The sequence below is a fragment of the Triturus cristatus genome, chromosome 7 (assembly GCF_964204655.1).
Source record: "Triturus cristatus chromosome 7, aTriCri1.1, whole genome shotgun sequence".
Classification (NCBI taxonomy): domain Eukaryota; kingdom Metazoa; phylum Chordata; class Amphibia; order Caudata; family Salamandridae; genus Triturus; species Triturus cristatus.
This window is the reverse complement of record NC_140590.1, coordinates 967297788-967319237: the sequence shown is the minus strand read 5'-3', so window position 1 is coordinate 967319237 and position 21450 is coordinate 967297788. Positions and strand designations below refer to the sequence as shown.

General features: G+C 43.0%; 1 protein-coding gene across 7 annotated transcripts in view; it reads right to left on the bottom strand.

Moving 5' to 3' along the window:
• LOC146810932 (F-box/LRR-repeat protein 3-like) overlaps positions 1 to 21450 on the bottom strand; it is a 109837-nt gene that overhangs the window by 62546 nt on the left and 25841 nt on the right. For 2 of the 7 annotated variants that reach the window (XM_085618002.1, XM_085618003.1), the window contains exon 2: positions 19233 to 19328. The exons of 1 other annotated variant lie outside the window; for it this stretch is intronic. In XM_085618002.1, the coding sequence (XP_085474128.1) occupies positions 19233 to 19294 (62 nt within the window). In that variant the 5' untranslated portion in view covers positions 19295 to 19328. Of the gene's footprint in view, positions 1 to 9037; positions 9139 to 9559; positions 9579 to 19232; positions 19329 to 21450 lie in introns of those variants that run through there. 4 more of the 7 variants (XM_085618004.1, XM_085618005.1, XM_085618006.1 and 1 more) reach the window with 4 other exon arrangements.

Genomic DNA, 21450 nt, shown 5'->3' with positions numbered 1-21450 from the left:
ACATGTCTAAGCCAGGCCATTGCAGCCTGTGTGCAGTTTTAAACTGCCATTTTGACTTGGCAAACGGTTGACTTCCTTTTTAATAGATATAAGTCACCCCTAGGGAAGGCCCTATACAGTGCATAGGGCGGGGTGCAGTGTATTTAAAAAGTTGGACATGTACTTTTAACTTTTTCATATCCTGGCAGTGAAAAACTCGTAAATTTTGTTTCACTACTGCAAGGCCTGCCTCTCAGACAGATTAACATTGGTTTTCCTTAAGACAGGTAATACAGTTTCATATTTCATTTGGGAGCAGGTAGGAGAATCGTGTTTGGTGTCTAAAGAATTGGAATTTTAAAAGCTCTTTCATGGTAAAGTTGGAATTTAAGTCACAATTCAGAAAATGTCACATTTAGAAATTTGGCATTTTTTCTCCTAATCATTTGTTGTATGCAGCCTGCATCCTGGGTCACATGACTAGGTGTAGCTGGCAGTTGGTCCTTGTGTATTGCTCCCAGAGAATGAGATAAAGGGGGAATAGGTGTTGGCATGATGGACCTTATTTGACTTGATAGAGGGGTGGACACTCACCTACCATACTTACCATCACAAAGGCTCTGCCTTAGCACACACTCATAGGATTTGATATTAGTCTTTTGTGCCCCGAACAAGCTGGGGCCAGGGCTGGGGGCACGACATTCCAAACACCTCAAAGATGCAAACCTCCAGAACCTTCTCTTACTTTAAAGCTGGCATTAGGTACACATATTGGACCCTCAGACCCAATTCTTCAGTAAATATCTGGACTTGTGGCATACTCAGAATGACTGCTCTGTTATTCTGCTGCTTTGGTGTCTGAATGAGAAAGACTGGAACTGCAGCTAGAATCTAGGACCAACAGAGTGACTCCAAAGGCTAGTTGGCTGGCCTCCTCATCAGAGCCTCAGGGACAGAAAAGGCTCTAACCACCTTGAGCCCAGCACCTGGACTTTGTCTGCTGTGAGTCCTGCCCCCCAAGTGGTTCAACCCCAGTCCTGAACTCTTGGAAGTGGGCCTGAACGTGCTCTGTCAGTCCAGCTGTGGTCTTTTGTGTAGAACAAAGGCAGTGCAATGCATTGCTCCTCAGCACCACATCAGAATCGCCACTGTGCAACGTATCCTAAACACAGGTCCTAGCATGGCAGCCTGGGCTTCTTGGAACCACCTCTGCAAGACAAATCCCTGACACAGAACTTCACATCGCAAGCCCTAATTAATGGCTTCATCAGAACCACTGCTCTGCGATTAATCCTTTGAGCAGGATGTTGCATCGTCACCCGTAGCTCATCGGAACCACCTTTGTGCGACACGTCCTCAATATGCCATCTCCCAACACTCTGCAACCAGGATTTCAGGCACTTTTAATCAGCGGCCTAACTTGATCCCTGTGTCCAGCCTACGCTCCATCTTGGTCGACCTGAATTTATGACTGTGTCATAGTCCAGCATGACCAGATAACAACAGTTGGCGCTTTGTGTTTCTAGGCACTATTTCTACCTATATCTTTAAAATCTCCTGGTTCAACTAATTGGATTTTTGTTGTTTTAGTCCCAAATAATTTATTACATTTTATCTCATTTTCTAAATTTGTATGGGATTTTTCCTGTGTTGTGTTCTTACTTTATTACTCTTTGAAGCATTTTATAAATATATTGCACATGTCTTCTAAATTAAGCATGACTGTTTTTGTGTCAAGCTACCATAGGGTAAACCACATGATAATTTGGGGTTTGCTTGTGCTTCACCCTGACAATAATTGTGGTTGCTGCTTGAGTAGGGTTTCACCCTCAACCAGTAACCCAAATTCCCACTAACCCCAGACACAAAATACTACACCTCTTTTCTTATATCATAGAACTTAAAAAAAGACAATTCCAGCACGTCTTAACAAAATGGAATAAGAAAAATACAATATAGAAAAAACTGTCACTGGAATTGTGCAAAAATGTGGCTGCTGCTTTTTCGCATAAGTATTGATTTGCCATCCTTACCACATAATCTCAGCTACATACTTTACAGATTTGAACATGCTCAGATAGTTTTACTGTCCCTGCTTCAGTGAGTTTGAGAAAACTGTTTGCTTAAAGGAGTGCCAAATGGTGTGTTTTGCATCACAGTTAGTGCAAAAAGAGAAGCCATTAGGAACTGCGCATGTTATCAGTCGTCTTCCATTGTAAGGCGAATATCAGATATGAATCCAGTCCGCTGGTCACAGCTCCCTAGTAGGAAACCACTTAGGCAAAGACTGTCTGTATGGATATCTCACCCTGGGCACGTTCTGTTATCTGAACCTTGGTGTAGTCTGCAATATATTCAACCAACACCCGAAGGTACCTTCACTGCCCTGGCACATACTCTTGAAAGTGACCCTTGGCTTAAGCGGGGTCTTTTCAGGACTTTGGAATTTTATGTATACCAGGCAAAAGTAATTAGCCTAATATTACTTCCCAAAACAACATTTATTCAAATATGTTTACGATTAATTTTATCCACGCCATATATCAAAATGTTAACAATACGCCAGGAAAACGAACCTGGCTAACTTTCTTCAAACTAGATCAGCTTACCATTTTTTTTAAAGTGAAACTGAGGCTGAGTTTCATTTGTGGTGAAACCTGTGAAACGTTAGTTACTTAACTAGCCTAGCCCAAAAATCTTTCCTCCTCTTTTCTGTCCTCACACATCACGTTTCTTTCAGTTTAGCAGTTACGAAATAAATAAAGATCATAGCCTGACGCAACAGAGCTGACACCTTTTCAAGGCTGACAAGCCTGGAGGCTAGTTACAAAGTAAAATAACCTGTTATATACTTTCTAGCTTTCTAAAAGAGTGAGATGGTACATTTTGTGGTCTCGCCTCAGGCAGCGCATGCGCTGTCAGTTGCAAGACGTTTTGTTACTTTAAAGTGGGCTTAGAGCCTGCTCATTATTTACCATTACTTTGCTCCATTGTCGCTCCTTTTTGCTTACTTCGAATTTATTATCTTAATTAGGCTTTTCTTCTTCCCTCTCTTGGATAATTACACAGCCGTGGCCGGTAGTGGGAGTAGCTGCCGGGCGGTGACGTGGGGAGGGGGATCGAGGGCAGGGTGGGAGGTAGTAAACTATGGATTACGGAGGTTTACAGGTAAGTAAACATATAAATTAATAAAACAAATTTCGTTGCTTGTACTGCATCGCATTTGGAAGCAGTGCACGCAACGAAATTCGTTTTATCAATTTATATGTTTACTTACCTGTAAACCTCCGTAATTCATAGTTTACTACCCCCCAACCTGCCCCTCCCCACGTCACCGCCCGGCAGCTACTCCCACTACCGACCACGGCTGTAATTACGGTGTCCTTCCACTACTTGATGTTTCAGGTGCTAGGTTTTTTTTTGTTTTAAGCACTCTACAAGAGTTTCTGTGTTTTCCAGATGCCTCCCCCGAATACTACTATTGCCTCCATGTTCCTCCCTGCTCTTCTCCTGCCAAATCTCTGCTGTCCATGTGCGTATCCCAGCCCCTCCCGACCAACCTTGGCTGTCTGTGTGCTCCCGCAGCACCTCCCTCCCACCCTCTGTTTTCAGTGTGCTTCTGTTTACCCTACCCCTCATGCCCAACCTCTATTGTCTATTGCAAAAGTTTCACCTCAGTAATACCAGTATGATGTTTGCATATGACATCAGCAACTGAAAAGAGATCAGCGAAACACTGAAAAATCTCTTCCACTGTTAAGCACAAATTGTAAGAAATTTTTTGTGACATTTGATCAGTCTGAACTAGAAGCAATTTATTTGTTGAAATCTGCAAATTCTATTTTTCACTTAAATGAAAATAGCTTTAATCCTAAATTATGCTTAAAACAATGCAGCAACGGAATTACATAATTTCAGTGTCCCTGGTTATAGTGTTAGAAATAAAACAGATGTACTTTGGTCAGAGCAAATTATAATTATTGAATTGTTGCTTTACGGGAAGATAGACACAAAAAATGTGACTAAGTACAACGTAATATATCTATGCAGCTAACATTATTTTATGTCCTCTACCTTGATGGATGGAAGGCATTTGTGTAACACATTACACCATATTGTGCACATGGTTCATCTAGGTGCTGATTGTCACCAGACTCCTTTAACCTAGATCAACCAATTCTTTAGATGCTTTGTAAAAGACAACAATGATTGGTCTGCACTCCAGACTTTAGATACATTGGGGGGAATGTCTTCATTCCTCCTGTGCCAAATTTTTTATTTGGCGGGGTGGGTGCAAGTACAATGAAGTGAAGTGACAGAAGAGTCCACTCAACTTATACACTGTAACCTTTCGACAGACGTTAGTGAGTCTGAGGCCCTGGATGAACTCAAAAGCTAGTCATAGTATATTAAATATAATATGTTTGCCTATATGAATTGGAGCTAAATAGAGTCTTCCTGGCTAAAGACACATGATCTCATATCTGTACACTATAAATCAGTTTAAAACCACATTTTGTGGAATTTGTAGATGAGTTTTGAACAGGCACAGCATCCTCAGATAGCACACTGATAAAAAAAAATTAAGTATTGCCTTAATATTCCGCTCTAACAGGTTTCCAGAGTCTTTGAGGGCATCTACATTTCAAGAATTCTCCCTTTGATGGTTAATGAGAGACTATCTAACACGAGGAGTGGGATTGTATTATGGACAAAGGATAACTTCTTTCTATCATTTAGTTGGAGACTGCTGGCTGGGATCTATTCTTACATTTTTGTAGTGTCTGTTAGAGGATCAATACATGCTGGATCTAACAAGATTTTCAGGGAAAGCAGATTGTTGTCAAAGTAAGACAGATGGCCTTTGAGTCGTAAAAGCAGTGGTGCCAGAAAAACATCATCATTTCGGATAGAGGGGTCTCCAAGTACCCTGCAAGATGTCTAAAAATCCTTTAAGGGGGATGAAAGCCACATTTGCCACAAAATAGCTGCATTCCATATTTTTGTAGCAAAACAATGGATTCCCCGTTTCCATGCACCAATGAAAGTTATTAATAATAATAATAAGTACGTTTATAAAGCGCATGGTTACACTCACTAGTGTGTCCCCGCGCTGCAGCTAATAAAGACTCGTCTGGAGTAGTATTGTACCCATCTTAAAGAGGAACCTACAGGCGGAAGAGCCATGTTTTCAGTCTTTTACGAAAGAGCGATTCCAATGGTTCCATCCGGAGATCGAGGCAGAGGTCATTCCAGTTCTTAGCCGCCAGATAATGCAAGGAATGGCCACCCATTCTTGCTCTTTTAATAGTCGGGATTTTGACCTGTCCCGTCCCCCGAGATCTCAGATGCCGGGTTGGAGTATAAGGGGATAGTAGGTTGTGCAGATAGTTTGGCCCTTTTCCCTGCAAAATGCGGTGACTGACACACAGGGCCTTGAAGAGGATTCTCTCCTTAATCGGGAGCCAGTGAAGGATCGCGAGGGCATTCTTAGAGGAAGCCAGCCGCGGTCGGTAGTAGGAGTAGCAGTGGGGCGGTGACTTGGGGAGGGGGAGGGGCAGGGTGGGGGGTAGTAAACTATGGATTATGGAGGTTTACAGGTAAGTTAACATATAAATTAATAAAACGAATTTCGTTGCGTGCACTGCATCGCATTTGGGGATGCAGTGCACGCAACGAAATTCGTTTTATTAATTTATATGTTAATTTACCTGTAAACCTCCGTAATCCATAGTTTACTACCCCCCACCCTGCCCCTCCCCCTCCCCACCTCACCGCCCTGCTGCTACTCCTACTACTGATCGCGGCTGGAGGAAGCTCTCCTGGGCAGCATCAGAACAAGGTGGGCTCCCGCGTTCTGAATTCATTGAAGTCTATTCAGACAATTGCTACTTGCTCCCAGGTACAGAGCATTTCCGTAGTCCAGGTTTGAAGTTACTAGCGCATGGATGAGGGGTTTTCTGGCTGCCACAGGAAGAACATCTAGGGTCTTTCGAAGCCCTTTCATTACTCCAAAACATTTTCCGGCCACCAATCTGGTGTGATTCTCAAACGAGAGCTTGGTATCCAGCCACACCTCTACGTTTTTAATCTGATCGCCGGGGGATGGAGTAGGGCCCAGGGTCTACGGCCACCAAGAAGAGGACCATATCGAGGGAGCTTTGCCCACAACTACTACCTCCATTTTATGTCCATTAAGTTTTAGACAGTTACTCGTCATCCAAGATGCCAGTTCCTGTAGACAAGTAGGGAAATTGGTGGCTGCCTCTTCGTGGGATTGTGTCAATGAAACCACCAATTCCGTGTCATCCGCGTATGACACGACACTGATGCCATATTTGACAATATTCTCTGCCATTGGGGCAATGTAGAGTTTAAAGAGAGTGGGGCTTAGTATAGAGCCCTGGGGAACCCCTTGGGACAGCGCAATGCTTTTAGAGTAGTGTGGTCGCTGAGACACCTGAAAGCTACGCTCCTGTAAAAACCCATTCTAGGGCCCGTTCCACTACTCCGCCTTTCCTGAGGTGCTGTATGAGTAATGGGTGGGCAACAGTGTTGAATGCGGCACTTAGGTCCAGGAGGACCGAGGCAACCGTCTGGCCCTCATCTACCTGTTTGCGGATAGTTTCTGTTGACAAGAGTAGTGCAGATTCAGAAGATTAGTTTGCTCAAAAACCAGATTGTGTAGGGTGTAGTAAACTGTGCCGGTTGATGTCGGCCAGCAATTGAGTATTAGCCACGTTTTCGGCTATTTTCGGAAAATATGGCAGGAGTAAGACCGGTCTAAGTTTCTCCAGCTGACTCATGCTCACATTCGGCTTCTTTTTTATGGGAAGAACAATTGCTTATTTCCACCTTTTTGGGACCATTCCGGAGACAAAAGAGAGTTCAAGGAGGTGTCTAATATATAGTACTAGGACCTCCAGACTATCTCTCAAAACTTTAGGAGTGGTAGGGTCCCTAGCTGAGCCTGATTTTATACTTAAGGCTATGCCTTTGAGGTCGTCATAGGAGGGGAGAATAAATTCGCAGAGGCAGTCTGCCTCCTCAATGTTAGACGTCCCACCCCTATCGGAACTCCCCTCACGTGCTTCATCCGGGAAGGTAGAATAAATTCTTGCTAACTTCTCCGCAAATAAGTCTGCCACCATATTGCAATAATCCACGAGCTGCTGTTGGAAACTGTACTTCTGGATAGTGATGAAATGTCTTTAGAAATTGTGAAGAGTTCTCTAGAAGAGTTCTCAACTTGCTCAATCCTATCACTATTGTAGGCGGCCCGAGTTTTTCGTATGAGGGAGTGATAATGTTTTAAACTGATTTTTTTTCTCCATTTTTTGTGATCTGCAAAGTCTTTCCTCCATAAACGTTCTAAATGCTTGCAGGCAGTCTTTGCTCTCCTGAGTTCCTCATTAAACCATGGTGCAGTTTTTACTTGTCTCCCCGGTGCACTCGAGGACCATGGGGCTACTCTATCTAGTGCCTCTGTAATCCGTGTATCTAGTGATCTACAGGCGGTCTCAATGTCATTGCCTCGGGTGGTCCACCCTGCTAGAGGGCCTGATTAAAGCTGGCTGTTGAGAACCTAGCCCACTTCCTATGCCATGTCTCAGCACGTGACGTCTTTGGCATAGGGTTATTAGGTACCGGGGCACTAAAAGGAACCAAATAATGATCTGTCCAAGGAACTGCAATAGGGCATTCAATTGCTAGGTCCCCCCAGTTGGCAAAGATTGGGGCTAGTGACCACCCATAGACCAGTAAGGTAATAATTCCTTATTTTATCCCCCATCTTCGGGCCTAGTTAATACTTTGAGAATGCGTTGTAAAGATGCAAGATCAGCGCAGGCTTAAAGTTATGTCACGGAACGTAAATAGCTTGGGGTCTAAAATCAACCACACACTAGTACTTCAGTTCCTCTAGCGACACAAACCTGATGTGGTTTTACTATAAGAAACGCACCTGCAAGGGAGTAACTACAAAGCATTGGATAGGTGGGGATACAGATTAATAGCACATGGTGGGTATACGTCAGGATCATGGGGAGTGGATATCCTCCTCAGAGCCACTGTCACATATGTCCCGGAGAGGAAATGGCAAGATCCAATAGGCAGAATAAAATTGCAGTCCGGGAGCTGGGATGGTAGAACTTTGAACGTGGGCTCAGTATATGTCCCGCTAATGTTACAGGGTGAAACAAGGGCAGCTCTACGGGTGCAACTGCTGGAGTTACCGATAGGCACACTAAATATAGGGGGTGACATAAATGATGTAATGTCCCTGTCGGAAGACAGGTGGCAGGGGAGGGCAGCCACACACACTGAAACTCTCCTGGGAGTCTTTGCAAGGGCACTGGGTTGGGTAGATCTTTGGAGAGCCCACAACTGGCAGAGCGCCGATATACACAGCAGTTGGAGAGGCATGGAAGTTTATCAAGGATAGACTATCTGTTCACCCAAGGGAGGGATGCAGGAAATTTTCAAGACACAAACCAACTAGCACGGGGCAGCTTGGATCACTCACCGGTAGTTACCTGGTTAAAGGGGCAAACAACAAGGAGGGTGCTGCCACCTAGGCTAGAGTCATGGCATTTATTAGATAAGGAATTTGTAGAGCAGATACGAGAAGGCACTAAGAATTATTTTCAAAAAAATGAAGGAACTGTGGACTCAAGTTGTGTTCTATGGGAAGCCTATAAGACGGTCCTAAGAGGACAATATCCGGCCTTAGATGGCATTAAAAAAAAAGTTGATAGCCAAAAATACCATGAGATTGAACAGAAAGTAATAAATATAGAATCCGAGTTGGTGGGAAGGGAGGACTCTGTACTGCCAACATGTTTCATTGCTGAATCGTCACGCAACTTCTTCAGGGCTGTTAGGGGTTCTAATTCTCAACTTCACTCGAGATTCACCTAAAACCTGTGATGGTACCATTAAAAAACACAAACAGGATGCCAGTTGTAACATCCATCTGCCTTACAAGAAGACATAATGAATTCAAACACTTTTTAGCCAAGCAGTTTGCTTCAAATAGTATACATAATCACATCTTTACCTTGCGGTTACGAAGCCTCCTCGTACCTGCAACCGTCTTCACAATGGTACACGCGTCCTCTGATCACGTTTCCCTGGGGTGACTGCCCAATGTCTAGCCCCCTACGGACATTCAAAAAATATATGTTATATTGTTCCTTGGTATCTCAATCGATATCCTGTCTTTCTCGCAATAATAAACAACAGACTGCTATTCTGCCACTTGTAAGTGTAGTATGCAAACACCCGTCATGCTCCCTTTCCAAACCTTCGATTATGCAGAGCGACATTGGGTATGTAAATGTTTCAAATCACCAATCTCCCAACGCGCTCCCTTTATTAATATGACCAACATGTAATCCAGTGTGCGGTTTCATTGTTATCCGAATTCCATACGCACTGCAATGTCGACATCTCCAATGGTACTCGACCGTCTTGGTACGTGCATTCACAACTAACAGTGCGCGTCATAATCTAAGTCTGAATACTTAAGCAATTTCCAGCAGTGAACACTTTCTCTCTCTTCCGCATGCATACAGCTTACCCCTGCAGCGTCCCACCGGCGTGTTAGAAGCTCCGACAACGAGCTGAAACACAGGCGCGGGTTAAAGGCACTCTAAGCCCCACCCCTAGAGCACGTAAACATCCGGGGTAGGCCTCCGCTGATCGTGAATGCGGCCATCTTAAAATGGGATTACAAAGTGGCAAAAATGAAGTTTTGAATTGGATAAAGTGAACTTACAACATATTCACAAAACGAGCACTCCGCTGAATCCACAGCGCAAAACTCCATCCCCAGTGGATGCTCCCACTTCCCTCAACATCCATCAAAAGGGGCAATCTCCCCCATTCTGACCACCTCAATCAATGCTCTCCACAGACTTAATGTTCCATGAAGTTCCCTCACTACCAAACGGGCATATTGGTCCATCATTACTCATAGTGAGATGTGGGTTAACGGAACGTTTAAAACAGTTAATCACATTCAGTATCAAATGTGGCATTTAATGTCATAAGAAATTACTGGTCTGACAAGATGTCTAAATGCAACATCCTATTCACCCCCCAGAAGAATATCAGCTAAAGTAGGCAATCACGGGGGACGGGAGAACAAAGCCTATTCTTAAATGGTCCCACCAATTAAATAAATTCAGAGGCTCCATCTATGTGTTGCTGCCACTAGTCTAATTCCTACACCACTAGCTCTCACCACCTTGTGATGTAGAAAGGGGACCCTCAAAGTGTATGAATCCTGGTGTCGTATAATCACACAGGTAGCCGCACACCCTTTAACGGCTGCTGACCCTGTTCCATCCAATGGAATCATTCAGTCCGTGCTGATCGGCTCGTTCTGAAAAAATCCATTTGGCTTCTTTCCTAGCCAAAATGGATTCAACATTGTGTGTTTCACCCAACACTCTTTCAAGAACAGTCCATTTTAGGTCCCTGGCATCATGTTGTTTCTCATTAAAATGTTGCACTAACCGTGTTGTCAACTTCTTTGCCTTGAGAGTGCTCAAATGCTCTTGTATGCGCACTTTCACCTTCCGTGAGGTTAGACCAATATAGTGCAGCCCACAGCTACAGGTCAGTCTGTAAATAACATTGGATGTATTACAATTACTGAACTTGTTTATAAACCACGTTTTACCATTGTGCAAAGTCACACTTTTAGTCACCTTAGTGAGATTACATACCGATCACCCCCCACATGGATAATGACCGGATAATGACCGGAAGGAAGGCTGGTTACCTTTGTTGTTATGGGGGTTCGAGTGTGAACAAGTTTGTCCTTCAGGTTAGCCCCTCTTTTAAACGCAAACCACAGAGGTGGCATTTTGCTTCTGGCAGTGTCAAGAATGAGCCAGTGTTTCCTCACTATCTGTCTCATTTTAGTTGACAATGAATCGAATGTCATGACAACTGGGAGACACTCCTTCCTTTCCTTAGCACTTCTCTCTAACAGAGCTTCACGTGGAGTGTTCAATGCGCGCTTGCGTGCTTGCTTAATAACTTTAAAAGGATATTCCCTTTCCTTTAGTTTGGACTCCAGTTCTTCCAATTGTTCCATAAATTTGCCAGTCGTGGAACAGTTGCGACGATATCGCAAAAACTGGCCCACCGGGACATTATCCCTCAGGGCTCTAGGATGGAATGAGTGATAATGGAGAAGGGAATTCCTGTCTGTTGTCTTATGATGAACATTAGTGGCCAGCCTCTGGTCCACAGCTGTAATATCCGCATCCAGATATACAGCAGATGTATTACTGATCGACCACGTGAACCGGAGACATTCATCAACCTGGTTCAGCCATCTCAAGAATGCCAAAAGATGGTCCTCTGTGCCTGTCCAGCTACAGAGGACATCATCAATATATCTCCTCCACAGGGAAATATTCCCTCTGAAGGGATTGGAGGTATGATATATAACATTCTCCTCGAACTGGCCTACATAAATGCAGGCCAGACTTGGGGCAAATGTAGCCCCCATTGAAGTCCCTGACACTTGCAGGTACAGTTGGTTTTTATACTCAAAAAAGTTTTTTTGTGAGCGCCAGTTCAATGCATTGCAGGACAAAAGATTGGGTGTGTCTCAGGGTCAAGCTCCACTGTCTTAAGAATGTTCAGTATATCAGTAGTGTCCTGCACGTATGAACGTTGTGTAATGACTGCCTCCCTCAAGAAAAAGTCTGCAAATTGGGACAAGGGTTCCAGGACTGACTGAATACCCGAAACAATCAGGCGCCCTGGAGGCGGACGTTGTGGCTTATGGATCTTAGGCAGAATGTAAAAGGCCGGGACCCGCGGTTTCTGATTAATAATGAAATCCGCCTCTTTAGATGTTAACCACTTCTTTCCTACTGTATCCAACACCAGGGTCTTGATGGTATCAAAAAGTTTGGGTGTGGGGTCCCGCATCAAAGGATGATAATTTGTGCGGACACCCAAAAGTCTTAAAACCTCAAACCAAATAAGGACCAACATGTATTCTTCATGACTGAGTAAAGTCTTAGAAAAGAAGTTACAAGGCAACTGCAGTAATATGCAGAAAGACACAACCTGCTCCAAGACAGCTAGCTAGACTTCAGATCAGAGTGAAGGATGGCGTGCTGTGGGGTGGATTGGGGTGGAGTCTGGTAGAATTGGGTAGAATGGAGCAAAGTATTATAGACTGGAGTGGAGAGTGGTAGCTTTGGGTAGAGTGGGGTGGATTAGGTTACATTACAGTGGAAAAGAGTTAATTGAAATGGAGTGGGGTAGATTGGAGTGGCATTAATTGGGGTAGATTGGAGTGGATTGAAATAGATTAGGGTAGATTGGAGCGGAGTGGGCTAAACTGGAGTTGGATGAGGTATGTTGAAATAGAGTAGAGTGGGGTTGAGTGGAGTGGGTAGGGTGGGTTAGATTGAGTAGGGTGGGGTAGATTAGAGTGGAGTAGAATGCAGTGGGGGTCGATTGGAGTAGAGTGGGATTAAAATGGAGTAGAGTGGGGTAGATTGGAGTGTGTTAGATTGAAGTGGGGTAGATTGGGGTACATAAGATCAGAGTGGAGTGGATTGGGGTAGATTGGAGTGATGTAGATTGAAGTGGGGTGGGGTAGATTGGGGTGGAGTAGGGGACATTAGGATGGTGTGGGGTGGATTGGAGTGTGTTAGATTGGAGTGGGGTAGATAGGATTGGAGTTGAGTAGATTGGGGTAGATTGGAGTGGAGTGGGGTAGATTGGAGGAAGGTAGATTGGAGTGGGGTAGATTGGAGTGAGTGGGTAGATTGGAGAGGAGTGGGGTAGACTAGTGTAGAGTGGATTGGAGTGGGGTAGATAGTATTGGAGTCGAGTGGGGTAGATTGGAGTGTAGTGAGGTAGATTGGAGTGAGGTAGATTGGAGTGGGGTAGATTGGAGCGAGTGGGTAGATTGGGGTGGAATGGGCTAGAATGGAGTGGAGTGTGGTAGACTGGTGTCGAGTGGAGTGGACTAGGGTAGATTGAGGTTGAGTGTGGTGCATTTGGGTGCTTTGTAGTGAGGTGCATTGGGTTAGACTGAGTGGGGTAGATTACATCAGAGTAGATTGCAGCAAAGTGGGGAAGATTAGGGTAAATTGGAGTGGGATACATTGAGTTATAGTGGGATAGATTGGGGTAGTCTGGACCAGAGTGGAGTGGGCAGGGTAGACTGGAGTGGAGTAGGGTAGATTGGAGTGGAGTAGCACAGATTCGGGTAGATTGGAGTGGGGTGGGGTATATTGGGGTGGAGTGGGGTAGATTGGGGTAGAGTGAAATGGAATGGGGTAGAGTGGGGTATGGTGGAGTGGAGAGGGGTACCTTAAGGTATGGTGAAGTGGAGTCTGGTAGATTGGGGCAGATTGGAGTGGGGTGGATTGGGGTAGATGGGAGTGGGGTAGATTGGGGTGGAGTGGGTTAGATTGGAGTGGAATTAGTTAGATTGGAGAGGAGTAGGGTAGGGTAGACTTAGGTGGATTGGAATTGGGTAGGTTGGAGTGGAGTGGGTGCATTGGGGTAGAGTGGAGTTGATTTGGTGGATTTCAGTGTGGTAGATTGTGGTAGACTGGAGTGGAGTGGGGTTGAGGGTAGTGGGGTAGATTGGAGTGGAGTGAGGTAGATTGTTGTAGATTGGAGTGGTGTAGATATGTAGAAGATTGAGTGGAGTTTAGTGGAGTCACTAGAGTGGGGTGGATTGGAGAAGATTGAAGAGGGTGGATTAGGCTAGATTGGAGTCTGGTGGGGTAGACTGGTGTGGAGTGAGGTCGATTGAAGTGGTGTAGATTGTGGAAGACTGGAGTGGAGTGGGGTAGATTGGAGTGGAGTGGTGTAGATTGGAGTGGAGAGGGATACATTGGGGTACCGAAGATTGGGATTGATTGGAGTGGGGTAGATTTAAGTGGATTGAGTGAGGTAGATTTCAGTGGAATAGACTGGAGTAGATTGGAGTTAAGTAGAGTCGAGTGGGGTAAACTGGGGTAGAGTGAGTGGGGTAGATTGGAGTGAAGTGGGATAGACTGGGGTAAACTTGAGTGGAGCAGATTAGAGTGGAGTGGGGTAGACTGTATCAGATTAAGTGTAGGGGGGTAGACTGGAGTGGGGTAGATTGGAGTGGAATGGGGTTGATTGTGGTAGATGGTAGGGAAGTGGGATAGATTGTGGTAGAGTGGAGTGAGCTAGAATGTGTAGACTGGAGTGGAGTGGGGTACATTGGAGTGGATTGGGGTCGAATGGGGTAGATTATTGTGAAGTGGAGTGGGATAGATTGGAGCAGAGTGGAGTTGAATGGGGTATATTGGAGTAGATTGGGGTAGATTGGAATGGTGTGGGTCAATTGTGGTCGATTGGAGTGGAGTGGGGTAAATTGGAGTGGAATAAGGTTAGTGGTGTGGGATAGGAGGGGTGTAGAGTGGAGGGGAATGGAGTAGAGTGGCGTAGGATAGAGTGGACTGGCTTGGAGTGGCATGGCATAGATTGGAGTGGTGTGTCATGGAGCGGAGTGACCTGGAGCATTGCAGAATGGAGTGGCATATCATAGAGTGGATGGCATGGCTTAGAGTGGAGGACATAGAGTTGACTAGAGTATTTTAGAGTGGAGTGGTGTAGTATGGAGTATGCATTGTGTGGTAGCTCACTGCCATTACAGGTAGCACATTTGCAATTGAAATGATCTTTACATTTGCACAGACATACAGTTTTACTGCGCCCAAATAATAATGTGTGGAAATGTTATCAAGGAGTGTATTGATGTGTTTTGATCATCCACAAAATCTCAGATTTACAAAAAAAGTCAACTTAATTTGTGCTTTCCTAATTCTGATATATTTTGAAATATCAGCACAATTCATTTTTGTTATGTGCTGCAAAAAAGCCTTTTTTTCAAAGCACGATTGTCACATAAATTCTCCCACTTCTAAGTAGGAGAAAGAAAAATAAACACCAAGTTCATTCGGAAGAAAGAGCCTGACATTTTACTTTTTTACTTTGAATGCACAGCAAATGTGACAAGATAAGAACAGGATTTTCAGGCCTGTTTACAGAAAACGAGCAGAAGGATAAAGTAATCAGGCAATGCTCCACCAGAGAGGCGAACCCAAGGTTGATAGAGTAAAACAAATAAAGCCAGCAAATAGAAAGCACGCAAATGTGAGTTACAAACCACAAAGCCATTGATCAGCAATGGGTGGAATGCATTCCTGGGGAAGCTTTCAGAATGTCCACAAGAAGTAATTAGCAAACCAGAGAGCTGCACAGTCTGGTAGGCTTCAACTTACAAAAGACAGACACATTGAACTAGAATTCCAGTCATGGTTTTGGAGTAGGTGAGACCCTTTCTCAAGAATCAAGTGAGCAAATATGAAAACACTCCATAAAGATTGTCTCAAAATACAGAGGTCCATATGGTATGCATTTGAATACAAAATGCTTGCTCTGTTTGCTTGCTTCTTAAATGGAACTTCTGCTGCTGGAAGATGAAAATAATGTAACAATTCCATTTCAGTGACTTTTATGCTTGGGCACACCCACATTTCAAAAACACAGCATAATATACAGGGGCCTGTTCTTTATTTTTAACTTAGACTCTTCATGTAACTTTCAAGTAAAACACTAGCAGGATCATCATGCCCCTATTCCTACTCTATAGCATTCTATCAGTGGTCCAAACAAACCTACAAGTGGAAATGAACAGAACACTGGTCATGATGTAAATGTGCTAGTACAATGTGTTCAGCCAAGACCTAACAACTAGGAGAAGCACAATCACACGAATCCAGCCTTTAAAACAGTCCTCTAGCTCACAGTCAAAACCAGATTCTTTTTCAAATCTATAGAATAAAATGTGTCAACAGATCATTTGTGACAGGGGTGGTGGTAGAGCTTGCAACAACTTTCCCCTGCATCAGAAAATTAATACCTATACTGCTCTTTTCACACCCCCACTCACTTGCTCTCTTTAGAGAGATAATTGGGATTTGAGAGATAGACAGAGAGAGAGAAATGGTGGAGACAGACAACGAGAGAGATAAAGGAAGAAGAAAATGAGCAAGAATAACCCATGAGAGAGAACTGAGAAATGTGTGACGTGGGGTAAGGTAGCGTCACCCAGATGGTTCATTTGGTGAGCCCTGTGCAGGTGGAATGATGGTGCCTAGTTGTCAAGAATCTTTCCAGTCCAATAAACTTTGTGATGTCTTTCCTAAATATGAGGTAGATGCTCTGGATGTGCAAATATATATATATGCAAAGTAGTGAGATGTATGAGGGCGTCCTGACATTGGTATGATATTTCAATAGATAGGTTTCCTGCTGAGGGCAGTGCTGTGATCTCAAACGTTGTCGATGAAGAAAGGAACGTGCATAACACCATCAGGGGTGTAGTGCTTACAAGGTTGGCTATGGCTACTCAACAACATTAGAATTCTGTCAGTGGATTTGTAAACACAAAGCAGTTTGGAAACCTGAACACTACATATTCTGGTAAGACATCAAAGCATGTCATTTCCTCAAAAAGGAAAGTCATAACTAATTCCCTAAATTTTTGGTATTTCTCTATCACTTGGGTAATTTGGAGCGATGTGTTTCAGAATTCAGCTCCCTTGAAGCCCGCTGTCTAGCCCAATGTAACCCTCTTTTACTTTGGTAGAAACAAAGAGTTTTTTTACATTTAGATGAAATAGTTTCCTCCATGAATGTCTTCTAAAATGCCTGTCACCGACAATGAGCTCAGCGGAGTACATTTAACTCAACGTGCTGCCTAACTGAAAGACATTGAAGGCATATTGGGCCTGAGGATTTTTTTTTACCTCAAATGTAGACTGTTACAGCAGTCCCATTTTGTACATTTTGGAGGTTGATAGGCTGGCAGTCAGAGGTACACTGAATTACCATAATTTAGTCAGGAGGACATTATTTCTCTGGTGACTGACATTTTTGAGCAGTTTGAGTTGAAACTTACAGCTTTACACCATTTCAATTTCTTGGAGTGTGATAAATATGCTGTTGTCAAAATGCACTTAGCTATTAAAGTCATTAGATGATATGATCACAGCACTTCAGGAAGGACAAAGGAAGTGGCAAGGAACCTGCAGTGCCCAGAAGGAGTACAACAATGTTTTCACCATTTGCAGCTATTTTGGTCTCAATCATTCACTATTGGGCATTACACAGGTGGGTTGACATTTCCTCTCTCCACCCACGTCCTCCTTCAAGATGAATCACCAGCTGGATGTCACTGGCATACATGTGAAATTCGTGGTCATATCACTGATCATGCCTTCCAGTGGAAACATATATCCATCGAAGAAGGAGGAAGTGATTGCTGCCCCCTGATGAACTCAGACTGATAGTAAAAAGTCCCAGTTTGCCATGGTTGGGACTACCATTCAACCAATATGCCGGCAAGAATCTGGCTGCCCTTATTATCCCTTTTTATCCCAAACCAATGATCTGGCCATTTCAATAGTGGTCAACAATGTCAAATGCTGATGACAGATCCCATTATGTATTTGGCTGCATTTAAATTGTATGCTTTTATAAACACTTTAAATAGGGCAGAAGCGACATCCTCCATATTGTGGCAGCTATATGACGTCTGCCAAACTCTAAATAAGCACCCAAGTCTGTATGTAAGCACATAGATGTCAGCATAGCAATGTGGTGAGAAGGGAGTCATGAGGAGGGAGGAAAACCTAAAAACCCAGAATGGTATACAAAACTAAAAATCACTTTTTTCCAGTGTTAGCCTTCAAAAGACACAGGGCGAAAGAATGTTAGGATATGGTAACCATGTGTCATGTTTTTCTAAAATATTAAAGTATTTGGAACTTAAAGATCTCTGTCACTATTTTTCTAAAGCCACAATGGGCTACAGGAGGCTAGTGGGATCCTCCATGTAACTTGCCAAATTATTTGAATCCTCAGAATAGAACGCGACTCCCCACCATTTCTCGTATCATCAAGGACAAGCAAGGCATGCTAGAGATTAAGTTTAGATATGATGACAAAAAACATCCAAATGTCTGGTTTAGATTTAGGTGGTAATGACATATTATCTGATTTAAGTAGGAAAGGCTAACTCTGGACAACAATTGACTTGCATTTTTTCTCAACCAAAGTGATAGTGTGGTGGAGGTAATTCTGTGAGCAGACAATTCATTACATTTAACAGTTACTCAAAAAAATCAGAGGGTATTCTGATATCACTTAACTCTAAATCTTTGTTCAGATCAGTGACTGTACTTATAAACAGTGCCCAGTCTAAGTGTATAGCAGGCAGGACTACTTCTAATAACCAACACTGAACTCAGCTTAAAAATAATCTGAAGGCCAAATTTGATGGAAATGATGGTCAAGCCATGGAATTCCAAGCAAGGGCATGGTTGCCAAAAAATGGAAATGCTGTACTAACTGCAGTAATATTGTACTAGAATGCACTGTGACAGAGACTGTTTTCAAAGATAACACTTGAACATTCGCAAAACCATCAAACAACGTTTTTTTATCCTTGATCCTAAGATCTTGCAGAGGTTTGGGCAACATCTCTCCATGTTAAGTGAACAACTTAGAGTAATTGTTCTGCTTTCTCTTCTTGGACTCCAGGTCTAGCTGCCCTTTCTGAATGACTGATGTCTTGGAATGTATTTCTTCTGGGAACATTGAGTTCCTAAACTAATAAGTGAAATTTTGGTGGGTTCAGGTGTGGCTCAGGGGCCATGTGAGAAACAACAGAGTTCAAAGGGAGATCATTGGAATCCCAACAGCCACAGGAGTCTGAGGGACAAGAGTACATAGAATGTGCCAATACAACGTCCCCAATGGTAGGGGACAAAAACTAATTGTATACTTTAAAAGAAATATAATTTTATGCACATGTTGATTTATGTCCATGGTTCACTCTAAAACAATTGACTACATTAGTTCTCAATATTGTTAAGTCTATGACCAAAATTCAAGTTATGTAAAGCATGGGACCACTTCAGAAGAAAATGCACAAAGTTATTTCTATTCACCTCCTTAAAGAAAATTAAACACATAATGAGCAAGCAATGTACACACTAAAATACAATATGAATATATTTATATGTAAACACACGTTAAAAGAAAATATGCAAAAGATATAACAACTTTAAAAAAAAAATATATATATAATAATATTTCATACATAATTATTGTTTAACTGGGTTGGTCATGGCAGATTTCTAGTGGGCTCATTTTCTTACCTAAAGAATGCTTCCAGGTTAAAGTTCGCATTAGATGAATAGATTGGGGTAGCCGCTGCCATGGAGCATTCACCAGCATCCGTCCACTTTCACTTCCTATCTCAGTAAAATACCGAGAAAACAAGCCAATCAGAATATATAGAGTTTAAGCTAATTCTGATTATGTTAAAATGTAAGATAATAGCCATAATCAGTAGACGGGTTTTAATCTTGAAGAATTTACCAGCTACCTCATGTGACTGAGCCAAGATGAGAAACAAAATCTTGCTACTGCTTCTATGAGTTACCATATAAAAAGTCAAATATCCACAATATGCTCTACCAGTGAATGAAATATCTTTGCAAACCAGTTTCACTTTGCATTGCTCTTCACTTCAAAAGTTGGCAAAATATGTTAATTAAAGAACTAAAGGCATAACATGTATGAATCAGATTTCCATTATACATAACTCCACCTAATTTGTTCATGAAATAGCGAATACAAAATTGAGTGCAGCTCCATGTCAGAAACTCCCTCCCATGGTTAATTTCAGTTCGTAGACTCATGGCTCATGATTGACATCAAACTGAAAATATATTTTTTATACTTTGCTTCCTGTCATGAAGGTGTGTTCAAGGTTATGACCCCTTCTTTAATTTTGTAAATTCACTCATCCAATTGAAAGCTACACAAAAATCAGATCTGGACTCAGTAGATTTGGTAACTACAAGACTGACACTCATCATACCTAATGTGCCCGAATTATGTGCAAGAATACTTGTGCTTCGGTTACAGTGGCAGACTGAGACTCACTGTAATTTTGAATTTGTCCAATTTGGTGTCCACCAGAAATTGAGTATGAAGAGTGTACTTTCCTGCTTAGAAAAGGTTGCAATCACAATTGAGGACAAGGGGAATTCAGTGGCTGTTATTCTGTTGGGACTGAACCCAGTCACCAATTGTATAAATGACTCACCCCTTCTACTTCATCTCTGTGAGGAGATCGATCTTCGTCGCTATGCATGTGCTAGGGTTGCATCTTTTCTATTTGACACATATAATTAGTTTTAAGAGTGTAAGAAATTGGGTTAAACGTTGAGAAGGGTGGATGCCCACTCAAATAATAAACAGAGTCATTGTCAGGGTGAACCACAAATGTGACTAAATACTTGCTGATAGCTTGTCACAAAAGCAGTCAAGCTAAACTTAGAGGCAATGTGCAAAGAATGTATGCAGTATTCAAACATTAATAACGTGAAAACACAACACAAGAAAATTCCCAAACCAGTTTAAAAATTGAGTAAAATGTATTAAATAAAATAACACCAAGATGACAAAAATCCAATACGTAGAATCTGAATTATGCATTTTAAACGTTTAGGTGAAAATAGAGCTAAGAAACACAAAAGGCCACACGCGGGTATCTGTTCAAGTTGGAAACAATCAAAGTTAAAGATTCTGGCCGACTACGATGGAGTGTGGGTCAGATACAGGGACCAAGTTTGTCGAGGTGAACAGTTTACTTTCTCAAAGTTTAAGTCCATGCGTGAAGCCTCAGCTGGAGCTTTGCCTTGGCGAGGGCTGCAAAGAGGTCGTTGCTGGCATGAGATGCAGGTCATCCCTGGAGCTCTGCATTTACAGGATGTATGGATGGTCATTGTTTGGTGTGAAGAGCAGGTCACCATTGGAACTTTGCAATGGCAGGTGATGTGGTGATTATTGCTAATGAGAAGAGCCTGCAAGCAGTTGCAAAAAGCCCAAACTTCTAGATTTTCACCTTGAGTGAAGGACTTGGGGATCAGGACTCACTCCAGCAGATGCCAGCAGCAGGGCTCACACAGGTCCAAGTGGTTCTGGTCAACTGGACAGTTGAAAGAAGGCCTCTAGCAGGTTGTTGTGTCCATGCACATCAAACAGGAGGTAGGCCAACAGACCCCTGGAATCACTTCTGGGAATCATCTTTTCAAGTAAAGCAGGTCCAGCGTTTCTTCTTCAGACAGCAGGGCAGACCTTCTTATGACTCTTCCATAGGCCTAGAAGTGTTCTGATGAGACGTTCAAAGTGCCAAATGTATACCTAGTACCACCCTTTGTGTGTGGGGCAATCATTGGTCTTCGCTCAAACTGATTCTGGTCAGTTCCCCCTCCTCTCCTGTGTTTGGCTCCAAACTGTCTAGGGTGACAAAGATAAGTGCAGGCTTTGTGAAAGGTTCCTTTGTGTGTGCTGTAGGTACTTTGA